The following is a 24,522-nucleotide window of genomic DNA, read 5'->3' on the forward strand; positions in this document are numbered from 1 at the left end:
CCATGGGGATGAAATCAGCAAAATCGAGACTGAAAAATTCTATCGGGCAAGCAACCTGGTGTCACTCACAAGAACTGCAGGATTTAAGAATTAAAAAGAGCAGGGTCGGGGGGTAGCAAGTGGTAGAGCACATGCTTAGCATGTATGAGGTCCTGAGTTCCAGTCCCTCCATTAAAATAAACAAGTAAATTTAAAAAAAAAACAACCTAACTACCCTCCCCAAAATTAAAAATTAAATTAAGACTTAAAAAGAGGGAACCAGAACCTATATATATAAAAAGACTTCGATGTAGCAACCGAACGTAACCTGGAGACTGTATGTATACCCTGATTCAAACACTCCAATTGTCAACAAGTGTTTCAAGCTCTCTGGATAGTTAATTTTATTTATTGTCCCATGTGATTAATGAAGAGTCATTATGTCACCCAAACAGAGGCATCGTGGCCTTTCTGTCGAGGACATGGCAACTAGGAAAGGCAAGAGGCTTGTCATAAATACACTCATATCTGCACATAACCACCCCTGGCCATGCTGCAGGGACGGGGACGGTGAAATGACAACCACAAAGCCAGCACTGGCTCTCCATTCGGCCCCCGGAGGCCATCTGGAAATGGCCGGGACAACCATCATTCTCCATCTGGAATGTAGTTCCGGAGAGGAACCCCGAGGACACAGCAGAGCTTTCGTCAGAAAGTCCCAAGCCCACAGCACAAGACGGACACGATGGCGCATGACACAGTTAGACCTGGAGACACACTGTCATGTCAAATGGCCTTTTCAAATCCTTCTAAATTTAAAGAAGTCCTTTCAAGGATGCCACACTCTCAAATTGGCACCCAGCGGGGCGCCGTTTTGAAAAGGTTGATCTTAACTGGTTTAGGCACTTTAAAGTTAAGTCAGGTTGGAGACCAAACACTCTAAAAACGGTGTTCTGACCTTTTCCAATGTCTGTATAACTTCAAAGGCTGACAAGAGGAGGGAAGTGCAAGGGAATTTAGTTCTTATTCAGGGGGGAAAGAAAACCGCCCAGTTAGAAAGATCTTAAATGTTAATGCTAAGAGATTTTAACAGAAATCAGAAGGAGCTTGGTCTAGTTAGAAGATTGCTGAAGTCCATATAACTCTCGTCAATTCCACGAGCCTATAGTCATACTTAGAGTCTGATTTTCTACCGTACTTTCTCCCCTTCATCAAAGTGCAGAGGTGACCCCTCTGGTGCTGCCTGGTTCCCTAAAATAAGGGATGAAGCTTATTAAGCAGGAATTAGGCAACCTGAAGAGGTGCGTTAACTTGCTGTAGGAAAGAACATTACCAGGGACCATGCATCAGCCAAGACAGAAACCCCATACCGGCAGGAGCTGGACAGCTGGTGTTTCCCTGCCCGTCCCAGCACTGGCCGTCGGAACCTCCTGCCACGATGGAAATGTTCCTATAGCCACACGTGACTATCAAACACCTCAGCTGTGGAAAGTGTGACCGAGGAACTAGAGTTTCAATCTTCTAAAATTAATTTAAATGGCTTCACGTGGCCAATGGCTGTCCAATTAAAGTATGAATATAACTCCTTGCGGAATATGTTAAAAATACAGAGCCCCACGTCCTATCACTGGGGATTCTGGCCCAATAGAGAGAAGAGGGGCCTTTGGAATAAGCTCCCCAGGTAGCCCTGATGCTGGTGGTCCCCCCAAATGCCCTAGACTGGAAGGAGGGCGAGAGTCCACGTGTGCTCGCGGTGGAGGGGCACACCTGCTGCATGGAGGCAGATGATAGGAAGGCCATGGAATAGGACTTGGGAGTGAGCTGGAGCCACAGGCTCGCCCCACCTGGCTCCTGCCTGGATATTACATGAAGCATAGACACCGCCTGGGGCTGTGACAGCTATTCAGATGCTCTCAGGGCCACGGCCAATGTCTCCTGATGTTCCACCCACCGCAGGCTCATGCACTCCAGTTCACAGCCCTCCGCCACTAATATTCTTTGGTCAGCTTCAAGTATTCATGGATCCTAAAGAAATGCCATGTGCAGTTCCACATGATAATCCTCCACAAGTCACCTCCAGACCAGATTCTGTTAGATCCAAATGTCCACCTTCCTCCAAGACTCAGAGGACCATGTCTATTATAATCAATGTCTTTGTGTCCCTGACCACTGCTCAGAGGGCAAGTGCTCAGTCCTTTCCTAGGGTTCTCTGTTCTGATTGGATATCATCACTGTTTTCCCAGCATTTCATGTCTAAGAATGATCCTTGACACCTTCCTCCCCATCACACCACACAAACTTGAATTTAAATTATCTTACCCACGATGGGTGCTAAAAGTCAATAAATGGATGGTTTTCATGGATGCAGGAATGCTTATGACTTTTTCCCCCTCTGATGCATGGACCGACACACAGCGTCATCTCCCTGCTGTCTCTATGTCCTTAAAGAAGAGCCAATTTTCAATGACTCAGAAAAAAGCTGAACCTGACCATGAAGTTGAAATAAGGTGGCAATGAGCTGGCAGAAGGAAGGGAAAGGCACTAACAAATCAAATATGGGGTCAGTAGCCAAGCCCACTTCCATAACGACTGGGGCTTCTGGCTCAACTGCTGTCCATTCTCCCTCCAGAACATTTCTCATCTGCCCCCTTCTCTGAGGCCCACTGCCCTGCTCACAGGCCCTGCTTCCACCGGGCACCACGGTCCTTGGGAAACATAGGAGGTCTTACCTTGGAGCCCAAGTCCCGCATGGACTGGCTGCCATTTCTCTCTCCCTGTCTCCCCCTTGCTCACCAGCACACTGATGGTCTTCATTTCTGAAACACTTCAACGCTTCCTCCCCTGCCCTCAGGAACTTTCCACACGCTCATCCTTCCCTGCAGAACCCCCTGCACTCTGTCCCCCTTTGCCTGGCTCACCCTGTTCACGTATAGCTTAGATGTGGCCTCGTTACACACCTCCTTCCCTAGATGAGGCTGGGTCTCCTGCTTGTCCTCCTCTGCCCTTAGCACCGCTGTCACTCAGCACTGTTTTGTGATGATGTTTAGCGTGGGGCTCCTTGGACTGACCTCCAAGAGGACGAGGACTTGACCTTGCTGACGACTCTCTCGCCAGTGCCAACCATAGTGTCTGGTATTAAATAAATGTCTGTGAATAAATGACTCAATAAATAAAGAAACGGTTGCATTGATTTATTATTGATTACTGTGATGAATCATTTGAATGGATAAAGACTCTGACAAAGATTTGTGAGTGGCGGAAGGGAAGCTGAGAGGTAAAACATGAGATGAGAGAGTAAAGTTTCTGAGATTTGGTTTTGCCCTCATTGGTTTAGTCAATAATGAGAACCCCCCCCCCAGCAAAGTAAGGCTGGAGGTTCTGACAGGCAGGTGAGGCGGCTTCTGTAAGAGAAGAAATGGGAAGAAACAGTACTCTCCGCACAAAGATTTAAAAATTCTAATTCCTGAGGCTGTCAAGATTGTGAAATTAAGACCATGACAGCAACAGGGACCCAAAGGATTAGCAAACTCACCCTTTCCAGCTCTTGTCAGAATCGAGATGTTTGGCCAGCATCGAGACTTATAGGCAAAGATTAGGCATAACCTGACCTCCGTTAATTTAGGACATTTGAAACAGGACATGGTTATGATGAAGCCAAGGATATAATTGGGTGAAATAACTAATGTCACTGGATCCACAAGAATATGTCACTGAATCATTCAAATCTGATCATTAAAAATAACGAGCTCTAATCTCTCGGCACTGACCGTACACAGGCTTTTATTCCATTTTGCACATTAGGATACAAGCAGCTTGTAGTTGGAACCAAAGCTGGGTTTCAGAACCTGGTTTCTCGATGCCAAACCCTGTGTTTTTTCCATAAGTTTTCCCCTTGACTGGGTAGTTTCTCGCACCACCCAGGACAGCCCTTTAACCTCCTGCTGAGTCACTTCTGGCTGGGTCCGGGCTGTCCGTGTTCCATCACTTACATCTTTGAGTGCCAGAAGGTGCCCACCACAGGCCGGCCCATGTGCAAGAGGGTGGAGGGGGGCATCAGGACCCTGCTCCTGACCTAAAGGACGTTTCTGGTTGGTGGGAGAGGTGATGAGAGTCCAACTGTGCCATGAGAACAGTGGTAGGCAGCTCTCAAACATCGTGCTTGAAACAGTGCAGAGGTCAGGGCTCTGCGTGTGGCCTGAGCGGGGTCACCACACAGCAGGACACCTCTTCAGTCGGGACCCAGCCCCGGCACCTGAGCACACATGGGTGGCAGCCATCTTTCAGCAAACACATCACCTCAGGGGGTCACATTGAGTTTGCAGGTCTCATCACAAGGACTACTAGTCAACTTCCTTCTGAACTTACAAGGTTTATTTTTTTGTTAACCCAAGCATAGGACTTTACATTTATCCCCATTAAATCTCATCTTGTTAGTTTTGGCCCATTGATATAAACTGCTAAAATCTCCATAATCCAGATTCTGCCACGCCGAACAGTTTTCACCCTCCAGCTTTGTGTTGCCAAGAAGTCTGATCAACGCACCTTGTATGTCTTCATAGAGATGAGCTGACAAAATTGTGGGCCAGGATGAGGCCGTGTGCACAGCTCTACCGCCACTGCCAGCAATCTCGGTCCACCAGTCCGGCACCGTTTGGTTCAACCTGAACGATGGATGAATATCCTCTGCGTAGTTATTCAGCCACCTGCTAATCTACCCAGTGTTGTCTCTGCCCTGGCTGAAAATCTCCATCCTGCATCCTGATACTCTGAGCTATTGTCTGATAAATGCCTGCTCAAAGATTGATGCCCATGTTTGACAAATTTAAAATACTCCTTTCTGCAACTGCGTTAGAGTGAATATTCATTCAAGTGGCCCCTTAAGAGATGTCTGGAATTATTCCAGACGGGAGAAAAGTCAGTGCCAAAGTTCTTCTAGCTCAGAGACACCCCAGATAGAAATCGAGTGGGCCACGGACTTCCCCCGGCAACTGCCTCCATCAGTGACGGAAAGGGCTTGGAAGGCGAAAGCTCGGTGGGTTTGAGATACTGCAGGGAGTGAGATCTACCGCCATCAGTTTTCATTATCCTAAACTGGAAAAATGGATGTCTAAGCTGGCCAGCCTGTCCAATAAAGCATTTTGATCAAAGACGCAGTTGCACCGAGCACCTGTGTGAGCAATGGCCTGGGAGTCCGTGGGGACACAGCAGAGTTATGGAAGGTGTAACGCCAGGTCCTGCAGTTAGGTCCACAGGCAGGCAGCAACACTGTGAAAAACGCTTCTCGTGGGAAGCTTTGAACTGCTTTAAACATTCAATGATGGCTACACAAACACAGACTTAAGTGAACAGCACCAGATCTTTGCACAAATTAAAGATGCTAAAAGGCAAATAAAACAGGTTCCCCGAAACAACCACACAACACGAATTCAGCCCTGCTTCATGAAGAGTTGGTTTATACGGAGGGTTTCTGACTAAGGGGACCTACGTGCCTTTCACCATGAGCTTTAGATCACGGCTTTTAGGATTTAAGGCACTGAGGCCACTTCCATTTTGGTCATGATTAAGCAGGTTTTTAACGAAAATAGATTTCTGGACATAGTCAGTGGGTAGAGATCTTTCGCCCTGTGGAAGTTTCCGGAGGCCTTTCTAACATCCACCCTTCCCTTTCTATGAATAATAAATGCTTCAACATTCTTTTCAACCATCTTCAAGTTTTCGCAGCAGCTTTTTCCCAGAATAAAAAGTTTTCCTAACTTTAATAATAATATTTTCCGGTTGTAAAACATTAATAAGGTAAATATCTTCCGAATTTTTCTAGTAAATGTGGACATGAGTGTAATTTTGAGATAAAAACTGAATGCCATGTAAACGATGATCTGACATGCCGTTTACACGGATTATACCATCCGTGCTTTTCCTCATTGCAAAGATCTCCATCATCGCCTTTAGATGTACTACCGTGCAGTCCTTTAATAGCTGAGTCGTGCGTTAGTTAATCAGTCTCCTATTGACGTCCTTTTAGGTAAAACATCCTGCAGTGAGCATCCTTGAACACAGGGCTGATTCCCACCTGAAGCCGGATACTGACCAGGTCACTATCTGATTGGTCAGGCTCTCTGCTCTGCTGGTTGTTAAATATTTGCATTTACCTTGCTTGTTCGCACATCCGTCTTTGGGTTCTTATAGCTTCATTTGGAGAAATTCTCTAATTGGATATACTGGGCAAGTTAAAAATTCTGTTTTATACTGGGATGGTTGATTACCTGCTGTGCCTGACAGCTTTAAGAGCCAGAAGGGTGCAAACATTTCATTCTACCTATAAAATTGTACATTTTTTTTTGTTATTCATTGTCTCAAAAGTGAAGTTCTTCTGGAAAACACATGTAACCTTTTAAAAAAATTTGTTATACTGAAGTATTTGGAGGGGTGGATTATTAAAATAGTAATATTGCCATGCTCTAGTTTTGAAAGTTTTATTTTTAACAAAACAAAATCGCCACAGTTAGTGTAAGTAGCAGAACTGAAACAAAGCCATGAAATATCACAGGAACATATTAAATGATCTCCATGTATTTTTCTAAATGTACGTTGACAGCAAAGTTGGGAAGAGAGAAATAAATAAAAAAGAGGTCGTTTTATGTTTTCCACTTTTCTAGTTCTGAGATTATTTTGTGAAAGGCCCAGGAATGGAGGTGAGCAAATGAAGGCACCCTTTAAAATGATCTCTTATACAAATTAGCTGCTGTCTTGTAGTCAGCGTGCACCATGCCATCCGCCTAAATCATTTTCAAAGGGAGCCATGAATAAGGCTGGTAAATCACTTTACCGACTCAGAGAACCAGATGGACTCTAAGCAGTGCATTTCTTAATGAAAAAGTATGTCCATTAAAAAGGTAAATGAAAAAAGCAGTAAATCAGATTACACACAGACCACGATATAAACTAGGAAGACAACAGAAGCAACTCCTTTTTTATAAGAAAAAACTCTATATGAACGTTCACCAAAATATTAACCAGAGCTGTGTTTGGTGGTAGGGGTACTTTTTTGGCGGGGGGGGGGGGCAGCGGGGGCAGCTCCTGTTTTTCTTACCCCTTTGGTTTTCAGTTTTCTGCACTGGACATGTATTCCTTTTAGAGTGAAAACAAATAAGGTTTTTATTATGTCCACTTCCGTCCCTCCACCGGCAGCCCTCACAGCATCTAAAGGTCCAGGATCGGTCTCACTCACACATTCACCACATTCCTCCAACAGGCTGACAGCAGGAACAGTCACGATAAAAACACTTCCCAAGTCCAGCTGCCAGTCCCAAAACCCCACCGAGGAAATACAGCACCACCGGAAGCCTGTCTTCTTTGGTTCTTTCAGCGAATACCTAGTTTCATCCACTGCGATACTTTCAAAACCACGTACAGACAGCAGCGTGCAAAAATTAAGATGTCCTATGGTACTTTTGCATGAAAAAAAAAAAAAGGGCAGGAAAATATTTACTTTGCTAAGAGACACATCAAAAGCAATATACACCTTCCACCCAGCGCCCTCGGTATCCGCGATCTGTGCCTGAACCTCCATTTTAAGATCATCAAGTCACAAGAAAAGCTAAAAACACATTATTCACTGCTCACGAAGGCTGTTAACCCATCTAATGGTAAGGGGGGAAACACGAAAGAAATGCAGAGGCAGATGCAGAGCCCAAGACGCAGGTCATGCTATTTTACATATATTCACTTAAAACACATTCATTTTTTTAATACATATTCATATGCATTTAAAATTGTATCTATTTTTTTAAATATATAATTGCTGTTGGCCGTGGCGTCAGACCCTGGATGTGAGAATTGGCCATTCACGATCTCGTTCACCCGATTTGCTCAGGACCCTCAAATCCAAGCACCGATACAAGGAAGTAAGAGATCTGACTCATTTACACGGAGGTGCTGAGTCAGATGCTTATGACTCGGTATCTCTGCAGAACTCATTCCAGGGAAGCTATCTTATCCACACTGTCATCTCAGCAGAAAATCAGCATTTCACTGAAGGGTGAGGAACAGGACGCAATAATTGTGGAAAAGAGAAACTCCTATTTTGAATCAAGCATGACTTGGGAGCTTGATTTATATCTTTAAATACGGATTGCTTCTTAGGGAAGCTCGATTCTTTTCTGGGACTAATCAAATGGAATAGTAAGTGGTCCTTTCGATCTGAGGAACCCACGGGCAGAGCCACAGAGGGTAAAAACATGACAGGAATATGAGTTGTTTTACTTAGGGCTTGAAGCAGGCACACTTTTCTCCTGGGACAGCATACACAAAATATGTAATAACATCCAAGCGCCACAGAAAAAAATATAATACCATTTTCTGAAAATTTATATAATTTTGCAAAACAGGGCCAAATTTTTCAATAAAAAGATAAAATAAATACTTTATACCACTGGAGACAAGCTCTGAAAGATAAAATAAACTCTTGCTATTTCTCAAGGAAAAAAAGAGTTTCTACCCATTTGAAGCTGTTTCTCCTTATATAACCCAGGAATTGCCAAAAGTCAACTAATTATAAAAGACTGTTATTGGAACAGAGCAGAGGATGCTTAAATTCTATCCTTGAAAAAAATTGGGCTCTGAAAAAAAGAAACATCAGAACTATGAGAAAAACCTGCTGAGCCCGAAAGTTCTTTTTTAGAGTGATAAAATTCTTTATATATCCATTGGATCATTTTTTTGAAGTTAATTCCAGCCTCAAATTCAAATTGGGATTACGAATCCACACATTTAGTTCTGTGTCTCTAAATGCCAACGTAAATTACACAGCACTTTTCAGTCCACACTGCCTTCACTCTCTCCTATCATGCCATAAACAGGAATTAACTTGACTTACTCATTTCTTTCCAGATTTATGATCAGTTCTTTGCTTTCCAGTTGTATTCGAAAATTCAACACTCCTGGATGATTCTGCAAGATAAATAAGGGAAGTCAGTTGAAAACCACTTTGCTCCGACTTGCCAATATCCGAATATGCGCTGTAGGCATATTCAATGGAGGGAGAGAAAAAAACATTTTCTTCTTGGGACCATTCTGAGACCCTGAGGTGAGGCCAGGACAACCAGGACAAGGGTCTGGAAACACATCACCCTCCCAGACGGAAGTGACATGCCCGCACTTCTGGGCTTTGCACTTCTTTCCTTTGGCCACACACTCTTGGGATCCTTATTGACTCAACCCTGTTTCCCATGATCAACTTCTTCCTCAGATTCCTTGTCTCTAGAAAGGGCACCTTCAGTCCCCAGCCGCTCATGTCAGAAATGTGAAGTCCTTCTCCCTCAACAACTGCATCCGATCCATGGGAAGGTCCTATTGAGTTGCCCTCCCAGCACATCTCCCATTGTCCAGATCTGATATCTCTCCACGCTGCTCTGGTTCAAACCACAATCATCTCTCACCTAGATGCTGCAAAACCCTTCTACCTGGGTCCCTCCACATCTACCTGGGTCCCTCCACATCTCTGCTTTCCTCCCATTCCTTCTCCAATGGCTACGGAAGGATATTTTAAAAAACACAGCCCACAAACAGCTCACATAGCTTAAGATAAAAAAACCAAAACCAAAACCAAAAAACAAACAACCCAATTGAAAAATGGGCAGAAGACCTAAAGAGACATTTTTCCAAAGAAGACATCCAGATGGCCAACAGGCACATGAAAAGATGTTTACCATTGCTAATTATTAGAGAAATGCAAATCAAAACTACAATGAGGGACCACCTCACACCAGTCAGAATGGCTATCATCAAAAAGTCTACAAATAATAAACACTGGAGAGGGCATGGAGAAAAGGGAACACTCCTACACTGTTGGTGAGAATGTAAATTGGTGCAGCCACTATGAAAAACAGCATGGAGGTTGCTTAAAAAACTAAAAATAGAGTTAGTTACCATACAATCCAGCAATCCCACTCCTGGGCACATACCTGGAGGAAACTCTAATTTAAAAAGATACATGTACCCCAATGTTCATAGCAGCACTATTTACAGTAGCCAAGATATGGAAGCAACCTAAGTGTCCGTGAACAGATGAATGGAAAAAGAAAATGTGGTATATATAAAAATATATATATATTTAATATCCATTATATATAAATAATGAAATATTACTCAGCCATAAAAAAGAATGAAATGATGTCATTTGCAGCAACTAGCGATGATCATACTAAGTGAAGTAAGTCAGACAGAGAAAGACAAATATCATGTAATATCACTTATATGTGGAATCTAAAGAAAAATGATACAAATGAACCTATTTATAAAATAGAATCAGACCCACAGACACAGAAAATAAACTTATGGTTACCGAACAGAAAGTGGGGTGGAAAGGAGAGATAAATTAGGAGTTTGGGATTAATAGATACACACTGCTATATATAAAATAGATAAACAAAAAGGTCTTTGTGGTTCAGGGAACATTCAATATCTTGTAATAACCAATAATGAAAAAAAATTGAACAAGAATATATATAGAGAGATATGTATAACTGAATCACTATGCTGTACACCAGAAACTAACACAACATTGTAAGTCAATATATTTCAATTAAAAAAAAACCACCTCATCCACTTAACCCCTGCTTGTGTCAAGCCTGAGTGTCATCCCACTGCACTGCTGATAAAATGTCAACTCTTGAACGTGGCCTCTAGTGCCCGTCTGACCTGACCCTCATATCCCTCCACACCCACATGCATTGCTCACCCAGTTCTAGCCACACGCCAAGCCCCTTTGCAGCTCTGAGTCTTTGCACAGGCTGTTCTGTTCCCTCTACCTGGAATGCATTTTCTCTACTCTTGTACTCGGTATCAGCTTAAATACAAATAATTCAAAGAAGCCTTACCTCTCTCCCCAGGCTAATGACATCCACCTCTCTCCAGGCATTCTTTCTCCCAGTCCCCTGTCCTTTCCCTCCTTGTAGGGAAGACTTCCTTCCTACTCGTTACAATTCAGTACGTTGACTTGTAGGTCAACTTGTTTATTATGCTCATGAAAGTGCCAGACAAATAATAGAAGATCAGTTAATATTTGGTGAATGAAAGAATCAATCAATAAATAGGGCCAGTTGTTCTACCGGCCTCTTCTCCCTCTGGCTAGACAGACACCGTCCTCCCCCTCCTCTATGTCCCAGGAAACCCTAGTCTGGGTGTGCCTGTCTGTTAATGGTGGGTAGGCATCTATATTCTCTATTCTGGCCCAGAAATTCCCAGTTTCTTGCCTTGGCCTGGGAACATATTCACGTGGCAGGGTCCCTTAACCCTCACCCCTACCCCAGGTTCTCCCTGACCTAAACCAGGGTGGTTCGAACACGCCACTCTCTCTCTCTTGCTGAGCCCAAGTCAGTGATTCAGAATCCTTACCCAAGTCAAAATCGATTTGCCACCCCAAAGCTATTCTACGAAGCCCCTCCCATACCTCCCCTCCTCCTGGGCATCCTTCACGATTCCGGAACTGGCAGTCATGTCCAGCTCCCCTCACCCAGGCTAGTATGTTTCAGATGGAGGTTTCACATGTCCAGCAGGCATTTCTAAGAGAACTGAAATTTTTTAATCTTTATTTTAAAAAAATCAAAGCAGAAACAGACTCACAGACATAGAAAACAAACTTGTGGTTACCAGGGGCGAAAAAGGATGAGGGATAAATTGGGAGTTTGGGATTTGCAGGTACTAATTAGTATATATAGAATAGATAAACAGCAAGGTCCTACTGTATAGCACAGGGAACTATATAGCTTGTAACAGCTGATGACAAAAAAGAATATGAAAAGAATATTTATATATATATATATGTATATATATATATATATGTATATATATATATATATATATATAACTGAATCACTACGCTATATACCAGGAATTAGCACAACATTGTAAATCTACTATACTTCAAAAAAAAAAAAGGCAACATGTGATTGGTGGCTACCACTACTGGACAACCTAGATGTGGAACATTCCAATTTTCACAGCAAGTTCACAGACATTTCCAACTTCATTGGACATTCCTTAGTCATCAATAAAGACCTAAAATATGCACCATCCAACAGCTGCCCACGTATTAGACTGTTTTAAATACTGGTGCCTTCAGGAGATAAAATTAGGTGCAAACCGAAGTTGATTTTTTTTTAATGTGCTTTAAGAAAGCTCTTCTCAATTTTAATCAATGGGTGGTCTTATTTTTTAAGTAGTTACTTAAGCTTGAGAGTTAAACCGGTAAATTCCATTTACATGAAATGCTTCAGTATACTTTCTGGGCTTAAATAGATTTTGTTTATTATGGATTCATTCTAGCAAATGACTACACAAACATCTAGAGATCTAGTGAAAACCATGCTTCTTACCTCGGTGTATTTTGCTCCTGCCTGGTGTTTATAAGAATTGTACGGATTTCTGAGTATTTGCTGAACTTTTAAATTCAATATCACTATTCCTCTCCCATATAACATTAAACACACATCATTTCTTTAGATTTATAGCGTACAAAAGTGTTTCTCAGCCCTAGATTTGCTTTTGAGGCTGTCACAAGGACTTTTACCCAAATTTACTCAAACTTTCTGACACTTGGATTTAATTACAAACACATATAGAATGGTCTGCATTTTTTACTCACTCTTTATATCTTAGTAAGACAACACTATTAATTACACTTACAATAAAATATTAGAACAAAAACACATCTCCGTTCTGTCGAGATGTATCCAGTGTATGTGTGAATACGTCTGTTTGCATGTGTGTGTGTGAATAACAGTTACTTGAATTCCAAATTGTGTCTGCCTAAGATATTTACATACATACCACTGTTTTAAAGATAAGTCCTGACAATTAATACTTGTGAGTAAAAATAAAATACTTGCAGCACCTTTTTATCCCCCTGAAAAAAATCAGCTAGTTTAAACATTAACATTTGTACTAATTCCACATAAAGTCCCTACGGGAGCTGTTATAACGTTGTAATGTCAACATATTTCAAATGAATAGATTTTCCCCCAGGAAGGCAGAGCTTTATCTGTATATTTTAGTTGAGATCTGAATGGTACAGGAGAAATCAATGGAGATGGAGAACAGAGAGCTATTTTAACTCAAAACCACTAATTGCATTAGATTTCTTAGTTTAAAAGCATGCATTCACTCCATTTTCTTTTGATTTTCAGCCATTGGAGATGATGGACTAGTGCTGGTTAAATACAGCATTCCTTTTCTTAAAAATGACATACTGATTGCCCTAATGAAACTGTCTTTTATTGAATGCTTAAAGAACTGCATTTGCTGAAGAAATCAATTCAAAGCTTATCAATATGCTAGAAATGTTTTAACAGTCATTATAATTCTATTTTTAAATTGGGAAAAGCATATCCAAAAGAGTATATAAAATGTATAAACAGCAGTATAATGATCATCAGGGTACCTACCACTCAGCTGAAAAATCAAAATATTACCAGAATCTTCAAAGCCCCCTGCATTAGTTTGCTAAGGCTGTCATAACAAAATATCATAGACTGGGTAGCTTAACTAACAGAAATTTATTTTCGCACAGTTCTGGAAGCTAGAAGTCCACGGTCAAAGCAGGTTTAGTTTCTTCCGCGGCCCCTCTCCTTGTAAGTTCTTCATGGAAATGAGTTTGGCCAGGTTCCCCCAGGCAATGGTTTGCCCAGGTAGGTCTGCAAAGTAAGGCTCTGGCCGGACCCCACTGCCTGTCACTTGGACCCTCAGCTGCCCTGTACGCTTTCGGAGGTCTCCCACGATGCGCTTGTCCAGCACATCCCACTTAACTGGTAGTATACACACATGTTTAAAACGTGATTTATTGATTAGCTACGGTTTGTTTCTTTTCAGCATTATCCCTTGTGCTGCCTTTCTTTAATCTGTGTAATTGGGAGCTCACTCAAACTTGAATTTAAATTACCTTACCCATGATGGGCGCTAAAAGTCAATAAATACAGGTTTTCATGGATGCAGGAAAGCTTATGACCGTTTTGCCCCTCTGACGCATGGAATGATACACAGCGTCATCTCCCTAGTGTCCTTATGCCCTTAAAGAATAGCCAATTTTCAATGACATAGAAAAAGCTGAACCTGACCGTGAAGTTGAAATAAGGTGGCACTGAGCTGGCAGAAGGAAGGGAAAGGCACTAACAAATCAGATATGGGGTCAATAGCCAAGCCCACTTCCATAACGACTTCCAGGCTACCCTTTCAAAGATGATGGTCAGTTCTGAGCCAGCCATTCATCTCAACTGTCGATACTGCAAGCTCAGAGGGATCTGATTTTTCAAACAGAACAATATTAAAATACTGCGTTCAAGGGACTCAGCTATAACTCGATCCCTCTCCAGCACTAAATAAATGCTTCAGGCTGCAGCCTTGGCGCTCGTGGGGCACGAGGGAGTCATTTATTGCTATGAATATTTAGAGGCTTGATTACCACTTTAATATTAGTGCACTGGTTCCACAGCCGGGAAGATACGTGCACCGTGGAGCTGAGAGAGGACAAAACTGGATTAGCTGCAGAACAGCACAGTAAGGGAAGAGGGCACTGCAGCTCCCTAATGGGTGTCTCTGGCTTGGAGCCTTTCAGTTATCATGTAAATGATGGTAATGTTTATTCATGAGTCATTGATCTTTTTTTTTGATGGGAAATTGACATGAGCAAAGCACTAGTTAATGTGGCACACATCACCCTCAGGTAAAAACGGCTTTTGAAAGACACAGCATGTAGTTTTAAGTTGTTTTTGTGTTAAAATGTTAGGTTATTTTTTTGTATGGACTCTTCTTACTGTATTTCTTTGCAGGACGAGTTTACAGATTTCCAGCCCACTTCTCCCTTCCCACCACCTTGGGCACGTGTGATGCTGTTAGTTCAAGTTCTTTATGCTGTTGCTACTGGTAGGCTTGCTAATGCTTGCATTAGCAGAAAACATTTCAGATTTTCATTCTAGAGTACTTCAGCTATAGCCAGAGCATCTTTTAGTTTTTAATTTTTATTTTAACTAGAATTAGCTACTCTTTTTTTTAAGATATATTGTTTATTTACTGAAGTATAGTCAGTTACAATGTGACAGTTTCTGGTGTACAGCATAATGTCCCAATCATGCATATATATATACATATATTCATTTTCATATTCTTTTGCACTAAGGTTATTACAAGATATTGAATTTAGTTCCCTGTGCAGAAGTTCTGCTGTACAGAAGAAATTTGTTTTTTTTAATCTCTTTTTATATATAGTGGTTAACATTTGCAAATCTCAAACTCCCAAATTATCCCTTCCCATCCCCTTTCCCTGATAGCCATAAGACTGTTTACTACGTCTGCGAGTCTGTTTCTTTTATAGATGAATTCATTAATGTCCTCTTTTTTCTTCTTTTTTTTTTTTTGGATTCCACATATAAGTGATAACACACGGTATTTTCCTTTCTCTTTCTGGCTTACTTCATTTAGAATGACGATCTCCAGGTCCACCTATGTTGCTGCAAATGGCATTATTTTATTCTTTTTTATGGCTGAATAGTATTCCATTGTATCTATCTATCTATCTATCTATCTATCTATCTATATCACAATTTTTATCCAGTCATGTGGATATCCAGTCTGTGGATGGACATTTAGGTTGCTTCTGTGTCTTTAGCCAGAGCATCTTAAAGCCTCATTCATTCACTGAAATACTGCCGTTCTCCCCCAATGCATATGTGTGCTATAGGATTACAGTTCCTCCTGCTCTGTGTCCAGCTGAGGACAACGGCTGATTCTGAGCAGACAATGGTCACCTGTTCCCTCCTGGAGCCTACCGCTGGGTTGTAAGAGGCGACTGATAGCACGACTTAACAGAAAGCAATCTAGGAAGCATCACAATGCAGTTTCCTCAAACTTAGCACATCTAAAATCCAATCCTTAGTTTACCAACCCTCCCCAATCCAACGCAAAGGGGAACTTGGGGAAAGTCCACACCAGCTCTCCACTGGAACTCTCCAGCTTAGTAACAATGCTCGTCTTTCAAACCCTCCAGTGGTGACCCTCTGTTCCTAGAAAAACTGTGGTCCTCACACCACAAAGGGTCTGGCCTCTCACCCCTGGCCTGGCATGAGCTCTTCCCCACCTGCTCACTAAGCTCCCGACACGTGGCTGAACTGGGCAGGCTCTTACACTGACACTTGGGGCTGGATGAGAAGCCCAGGGAGTGTGTGTCCCCAGCCTGGCTCCTGGCACACTCCTGCTCTTGGGACCTTAGCAATAAAGAATCCAAACCAGAGCAGAGGGGTGGAGAGCGTGCTGCCAAAGGAGGGGATGAGATGGATATGAATCAATGTAAAATACAAGATGGTGGGCGTGGGGGCTACAGAGTTAGAAATCAGAGCCATGCGGGGCGGGAGGGTGCAGAGGGAAATCAGAGTAGGAGGGATCTGAGGATGTCCTAGTCTGCTGCTTAATGGTTCTTAACTGCCCAGGGCTTGGGGACTGGACCCTGGACCGTCGAGTGGTGACCTGGTGGCTGGGGAGCTGGACCCTGTGGTAAGATCATGTTGCTGAAATGAGCCTCTGATCCCAGAGACCAGGAGGTATGCACTCGTCCTTGGCCCTCTGTGGTCCTCCTGCACCCTTCTGCCTGGCTCAGACACCTTGATTAGCAGGAAGGAGAGACAAAGTCGCCCTCCACCGGCTGCCTGCCAATGGCTGGGAACATCAGGACGCCCAGGGCAGGACGCCAACGGCGAAGATGGACTTTCCCATCAGCCAGACACCCAATCACTCATAAGACCACCCGGAGGCCTAGCGCATATGCCCATCACCCCATGTACACAAGGAACCTGGACCTGCCGTGTCAGTGAGGCTGCACCACCGAAGACAGGGCTTGTGATGAGGAATGTGGTTGAGGAATGAAGAAGGCTTGGCTGGGTGCCGGGGCCCAGGTTCACATTAGCATCCTCAGACTTTCTCCAGCAGCTGAGCAGAAGGCCACTGAGCCTCTGAGTGACGTCTAGGGTCATCTTAAGTGGGAAGTTGAGGGAGCAAATATGTAACAATTCCTCATTCCCTGATTGTAAAGGAGCAAGAACCTTACCTAAGAAAGACCTTCTTCCATTTCATCTTGGAAATGCAGTGTTTCTCCATTTAGGAGGCTGTACCTAGGAGGGCTCAGGCCAGGGATGTGTCCACAGATGGACTGGATTCTGCCACTTGGGCTCAGGGACCGCTGGTCAGTCATTTAACTCTGCAAGGCCTCAGTTTCCTCCCCGGGACACCAGGGCTAACAGCACTCTGCCTGACTACCGGTGTGGTCGGCAGAATAATGGGCCCCTAAAGATGTTCTTGTAAGAACCCAAGGAACCTGTGAATACGTTACCTTATTTGGAGAAAGTTACCTCGCATATGTGATTAAGGAGGGGCAGGGCGATCTCCTGGTTTATTCAGATGGGCCCAGTGTACTCATGAGGGTCCTTAAATGCAGAGAACCCTTCATTGCCGGGGGGTCACCACGAGGCGAATTTGACCCCTTTGCTCCCTTTGAAGATGAAGCAAGGGAGCCATCAGCCAAGGAAGCAGCAGCCTCCAGAAGCTGGGAATGGCCCTCAGTCTACAGCCAGCGAGAACCCAGGGCCCTGGGCCCCACAACCTCAAAGAGCTGAATCCTGCCAGCATCTCAGATGAGCAGGGGCATCAAAAGGGGCAGCTCTGCATGTACCTGGACCTTAACCTCATGAGATGCAAAGCAGAGGACCCAACCAGGCCGTCCTGTGACCTTCAGAACTGAGAGGTCAAAAATGGGTACTGCTCATGCCACGTAAGTTGCGGTGGCTTGTTACAGCAGCAACAGAAAGCTGAGACAGTCAGGGAGATTGCTGTGAGGTTCAAACGGTAAAACGTCTGTTTGGAAACCATCAAGCATGAGAAAATGGAAATGCAGGTTGATTGCAGAAATCCAGTCACACGTGGAACTGCTACTTCACAGCACGACGGTGACAAAACACCATTGCACTTATCATTTATTGCTATTTACCCAAATTGCAACCTTTTCATGCTTTTTGTATTTAGATCTAAAGGGCAGAATAAATTAAGTATTTTTTAAAAAGCTAACAAGTTTTCAAAGAGAAATATTATATATTCATTAACTGGGGCATGTTTGTAAGGCAAGCACCAGGCCAGTTCCTGGGGAGGTGGCTGAAAGCAACTTCTCTCTTCCCTTGGATAAGCAGCACATTGCAGGAGACCCTCTGTCCTGCCACTTTAGCAGCTACATTTTAACTTTAACTTAACACCCATGCTTCATTCACCTCTGGCCGAAGCACACCTTTCAAATCTTTTGATCATACAATGCCTTGCCTAACCTGTTGCTTCTTTTCTTAGATTAAAGAAGTAGAAATGAATAAGTAATTCATGGATGGCTAGATCTTTCCCCCAGCTTCCCCTTCCGTTATCCCAGGAGCAAACTGCGTGAACCAGGCAGTATCTAAAGAAGGATCACAAGGCGTCAGCAAGTCTGCACACGGTGAAAGATGATGGAGACTCCTATCCCTTCCCAAATGATTAACTGCAACTAGCTTCCCCTTTTTCCCTTTAAAAACTTTCATGGTCAAATAGAATCTTTGGAGTTGGTTCTCGGACATGAGTCTGCCTTCTCGCCAGGTTGCCAGCCTCCTGAATAAAGCAAATTTTCCTTTTCCAACCAACACTTTTCTCTCAAGTATTGGCTTTCAAGCAGCAAGCAGTCGAACCTGAGTTTGGTCACACTGGTTTCAGATGGAAAGATCTTGTACCTCTATGACCAGGGCTACGAAAGAGGATAGAAGGTCCTGAAAGACCCAGGTGGACACAGTACAAAATACGTGAAGGCATTTCATTTTGATGTGAAATATTCTCAAGATAATACTTTCTAAGGTCTGCCTACTGATATAATCAGGGGCATTACACTATGAGAAAACAGCACAGAGCATCGCCTTACGGAATGATTGCCTTGTGTTTCAAGACACGGCCGTAGAGCAACACGCTCTGTGTTTATTAACTAGAAGGCTTGGTTTCCTATTCAAAGTTCATTTATCTAACTAATTTGATGTCTGGAAACATTTACGCACCATTTTCCCCCCTACAACATTATTTCAAAACTGTCAGTCAGAGAAAGTTAATTGCTCAAGTTGCTAGTTTGTTTGCATGCGAGCTGTCTTCTAGAGTGAATATCCCATTTAAATGTTGACTAAGGGCCATTTATAAAGCATCATGGTAATCTCTTTCAAATAAACATGAGCAAATATAACAAACTCTTTAAAGAGTAACCCTGCTATCGATCACGGAGGCGCTGCCAAGTCCTTGTGTCCTAACCGAAGCTTAGTGCAAACAAGCTTTTCTACTGCAAACAGAATTACAGCTAATTGCCAACTTTTTATAAAACACACCCTAATGGCTCCATAAAAACTGACGCTAAAAGCCTTGCAGAGATCTCAGAGAATCCACATTTCACAACGTCAGACAGGAAGTGCAGTATGACTGTCACCAGCTTTTCCCATTGCTTGCCTGTCACGCTGTTTATTGGGATGTTTGGGCTTCAAAATCAGGAGACAGAAAGAGCTGGAAGGGGGACTCCGAGTGAGGAGCCGGAGCCGGAGAGGACGGGGCTGCGGGCGTGCACGGATGCGGGCCTGAGACGGGGGGCGCGAGAAGGGCAAAGGAGGGCTCAAGTGCCTCAGAGCCACGCGCGGACCCTCACTCCGCTGGGTTCGGGGGACTCTGTGCCTCTTGAAGATACAGTTCCCCGCCTTCACCCTACCTTGGCTCTGAGACAGAGAGGCCCTGAATCCATGTACCTCGCTGAATGCAAACCCGAATTCAACTTTTTTTTCTATTAAAATATTAGTAAAGTCAACCAATCAAAAATCCAGTAACACTTATGGAGAACTTTGTCCCCTATGTAGAGGGCCTCCAAGTCCAAATCTCCAGCTCCAGCCTCTATCTTGTGATGCGAATGCCCCACGAGACAAGTCCAACAGATGTCTCACCAGCAACTCAAACGCCACCGGGTTTAAAGCTCACTCCCCGTGTTTCACATCCTCTACACAACATCCCCAAGCCCAGACCCCCTTCTGCTCCCTGTTCTCATCATCATCATCCCTTTGTGCCTCATTCGTGCCATCTTCTGACTCTTGTGCTTCTCCCCATCCCATGGTGAATTATGGGCAAGCTCTGTGGATGCAACTTCTGGAATGTCTCTGCAGCATGGTCCTCATTCCAGCTCTCCTGGCCACTGTCTCACCTCCCAGCCCTCGACGTGGTTCCCTGAGCTGTTTCACAAACGCAGGGCTCACATTACACTTCTCCCCTTCCACTTGGTCTGAAGCAGACGTTCCTTGGCATCTCATGCTCCTCAGCCTGCCCCCCTCCCTCCGCCCCCACTTAACGTACAAGGGCAGAGTTGACAAAATTTTCTGTAAAGGGCCAGATAAAAAATATTTTAAGCTTTGTGGGCCATTTGGTCTTTTCCAGGATTACTCAACTTTGCCCTTGCAGGGCAAAACCAGCCACAGACAAAACAGGGCTGGCCATGGCTTTAACTTTGTAAAAGGATGGCCGCAAGGGCTCAGGGCTCCCTTAAGTTCTGCTGGGAAGGAAAAAGAGCAGCTCCATTCCTATAAGTGACCTTAAAAACATCTGTGCAAAACTGGACAAATAATCAATTTAATTGGACTTTGCAACAAAGTAACGTTGACTTGACAAAAGGCAAAACAGAGAAAGAAGAGTCAAGATGGCTAAGAGCTGCAGCATGTGGGTATGAATAATTCATAGCTGACCTACAAGATGTTTAACCACCGAAACCCCAAATTCCATCATGTTCTAAAGAAAATGTCATACAGGGATACCTGAAGTCCTGCTGAAAAAAAATCTTTTATTTGTAACAATTGCAAAGAGAGTAGTTCAGTAAAGATATGAGTTACCAGCTAGGTGACATTTTGTATAAAGAAAATTGTGCGTGTGTTTGTGGATTTTTCTTAAACAGAAGATAGGATCTTACCTAAAGGTGCACCGAAGTAAGGGGCGACACAAAGATCAAAGGAAGCGGTCAGCAAAGCGCATCAGTAGCTTTACCCTAAACCAAATTTTTTTTTTCTTTTCATTATAGACACCTTCCTCTCCCCTAAAATAAACAGGATCACGACAGACTTGCAGTCAAATTCAAGTGCCATGAATCACCACCTCTGCGACTTAGTCATTGTTAGCCTCTCTGCGCCCGTTTCTTCACCTGTAAATCATAATAATACCGACTGCGAGGATTAGATGACACGGTTTGTACCAAGCCTTGGACGGGGCTGGCAGGCGGGAGGCTCTTAACGTGACTGGCAGGAGGGGTCGCAGCACAAGGCTGCTCGCGTCGGTGTACAGATCACACCTCCGTTCCTTTTCCTAAGAATATATTTTTGCCTCCCCATCCAGCAAAATATTCCCATTCTTACAATCTAGTTTCCACTTTGTTGTAAACCATAACATCTGACAGCAAAAAATACATATACACACATTTATTTCTGTTCTACAGGAATTGTTGGGGGAAACAAAAAGAATTAATCATAAGACCCTTATCCAAACTGTCAATCATGGTTTTCTGAATAAGAAAAGAAAGGTTAATAAACCCCTTCTCAATAATTCCAGGGGACTCTGTCCCTCACCGCCAATATACACACATTCCTTCCCCTGTTCCATGTATACTTTTTTTTTTTTTTTTTGCCTATTCTAGAAGGTGCTGTTTGTAAAGAAAGACAAAATAAACAAAACCATGGGATGCAGAGTGGACAAAAGGCAAAGCCAATCTCTCTTCATCTGACAAGAAAAGCTAGAAATAAACCACTGTGATGAAGCACTGAGCAGCAGGGAAACACATGCGCTCCACGGGCAAACCACGCACCTGCACACGGTGTGCGCTGTGAACAGTGCAACCTGCTGGCAGGTAGATTTCATGAAAGGCAGTGGCTGGAGAAGCAGCAGGCTCATAGCCGTCCCTGTGCGTGGGGGCCACCAGGATGTGTGTGCCAGGACACGGTTTACATTAAAATGCCTGGTAGGTAACCACCTATTCTTTCTTTTTAAATATACCGTTGAAAAGAACTACATTTTCAAAGTCATGCAAAAGCATTGTTCCCTCCTCAAACACATCCTCTGGAGGAGCCACACAGCCCTGGTCCTCCCACTGGTTTCCATCAGGCATGGTTATCATGTAGTCACCACCAGGGGACTCTGCTCTGAAACCACATCTTTTTAAAAACGTTATCATTTACACTCATTGTGCTGTATAAAGTACGTACGTAATGCGCACATGAACTGTATGGAAGTACCTCTATCTCCAAATAACATTATGTGGTGTAGCCCGCAGTCTGCAGGAGCATCTCGGCCGGTGCCTCTACCCTTTACAATCCATCGCTGGCTGCTGTGAAAAGTATGATGCCAGATGAAGGGGGAAAAAAGCGAAGCATGGCTACACTTCTCCAAACATACACATACACAGCTTATAATGGAACCCCCATGGAAACAAGTCACATGACCACATTCGATGTAATATCTACAAAGTGTGGACTCTGAAATATAAAGCCAACTGCATGTAAAAATATATCAACTTTAAAAATTACTTACAGTAAGACTTAGCTTGTGTCTTACCAACAGGTAGCTGACAGTCAAAATCTCACAATATAGATGTAACAGACATATAAGAGCGACAAGAAAATCCCCGAAACCCACAAAGTTGTTCAAATGTGAAAACAGAGAAAAGTTTCAACAATGAAAAATTTGCTGTGGTGAGCCCACACCATCTAAGATAGAAAAGAGTCTAGAAGAAGGCCTTAGGTGTTAAATAAATTTTGACTTCCTCTTGCTCAGAGAGTGTTCTTACAGTGCAGCCACGGTTGTAGCATTTCAGATATGAATCACCTAATTTAGATTTCAGTGCCACTCCTTATCCTCCAAGATCTGTACCTTCCAGGTCTATGATTCGGTCCAGGACTGCATCAGTTTGTCATCTGCTATGATCCCAGCTCTTTATCCTATGAAATGCTATTGTCTCAGATTCCCCCTCTCCTAGGGCAGCTTAGCTATTTTTTAAATTGAACCACAGGCATCATCATCTAGTTTATTGATTTGTTTTATGAGTTTGGGCCTGTAGTTCCAACTTATTGAGAACTTTTAAAGCCATGACTCTTTTGGCCAACCTAGTAGCTACTCAGTGCCGTGCCAGGCTTACGAAGTACAATACTGCAGTGTTGGTGAGATGCCAAGAAATGGGCACGTTCATGCACAGCTGGTACAAGAATAAATCGGTGCAGCCTTCCATAAAGAAATCTGGAAATAGTTATAATACTCCTTAAAATCTACACATCTTTGATTCAACAATTCCACTTTTAAGAACTCATCTAAGGGGAATAACCAGAAAAATAAGTACAGATATAAGTAGAAAGATATTTAGCACAGCTTATATTGAAAAGTTTAAAAATGCCTGTATATCCACCCCAAGGGAACGGCTGAAAAAAAGCCACAGGAACCAGGTGATACGATATTACACAGTCGTTAAGCTGACGGTCCAAGAATGGAGAAGTTCTGCTTCTGCTGATGACAGTCTGATTAATTTGGATTCATTCTCCCACAGAAAATAACTATAAAAGCTGGGCAAAGTATACAAAAATTCTATTTGAAGATAACGTAGAGTTTCCAAAGTAATGAAGATTCATGGGGCCATGACCCAGGGAGAGGAGGAAACCCAAGGTGTGAGATTAACGTTCCCACCCGAGGCATCTGAGGATGTTTGAAGAGGCAGTTTAGAGGCTGAAGACTTCAGCATAACTTTCAACAGACTCACAGGGCTGAAGGGGCAAAAACTGAATATAAGGGACTGTTAAGAGGTGGTACTGATAACCCCCAACTCTGGGCTTTGGGTTGGAATGCCTAAATGCTGAGTCTTGGGAGAAAGGGTGATTGAGAGATAGAGCAGTCCTCAGGGAGACTGCAGCCATCCCAGCGCCCGATCACGAGTGCTCCTACCTGAGGCACCAACCAGAGAACATCAGTATCTCAAACTATCTTTAAGCTTTACATACACAATATCTGATACTCAGAATTTAACCAGGCAGAAGTGGATGCCAAGAAGAAGAGGCTGAAATGCAGGAGAAACCATAGACACTGATCTGCAGGAGATCTAGTTAATGGAGCTAAGAGAAACAGACTTCAAAAATGACTAGGCTTACTATGTTCAAGGAGTTAAAAAAAAACAAAAAGTTTCACCAGAGAACTGGAATGACATGGATGTTCTAGAACTGGAAAACATAGCTGACTGAATAGGTTCAACAGCAGTTTAAACGCAGCCGAAGAGAGGAAGAGTGAGTGGAAGACAGGTCTGCGGAAATTTGCAGGGCTAAGGCATAAAGAGACAGAAGGATGGAAAATTTAGAAAAGAGCTCAAGAGACATAAGGGATGTGGCGAAAGGTCTACGCGTGTGCAATCAGAGATACAGAAAAGGACACAAGAGAAAACACAGCAGAAACCATATTTGAAGA

The 24,522-nt window shown here is 43.3% G+C and overlaps 1 protein-coding gene across 1 annotated transcript in view; it reads right to left on the reverse strand.

The window, feature by feature from the left end:
• The window catches only part of ADAM12 (ADAM metallopeptidase domain 12), a 324,566-nt gene that overhangs the window by 228,700 nt on the left and 71,344 nt on the right, over positions 1–24,522 (reverse strand). The window contains exon 3 of the mRNA XM_031461975.2: positions 8,855–8,928. Within this exon, the coding sequence (XP_031317835.1) occupies positions 8,855–8,928 (74 nt within the window). The remainder of the gene's footprint in view (positions 1–8,854; positions 8,929–24,522) is intronic.

Source organism: Camelus dromedarius, chromosome 8 (assembly GCF_036321535.1).
Source record: "Camelus dromedarius isolate mCamDro1 chromosome 8, mCamDro1.pat, whole genome shotgun sequence".
NCBI lineage: Eukaryota > Metazoa > Chordata > Mammalia > Artiodactyla > Camelidae > Camelus > Camelus dromedarius.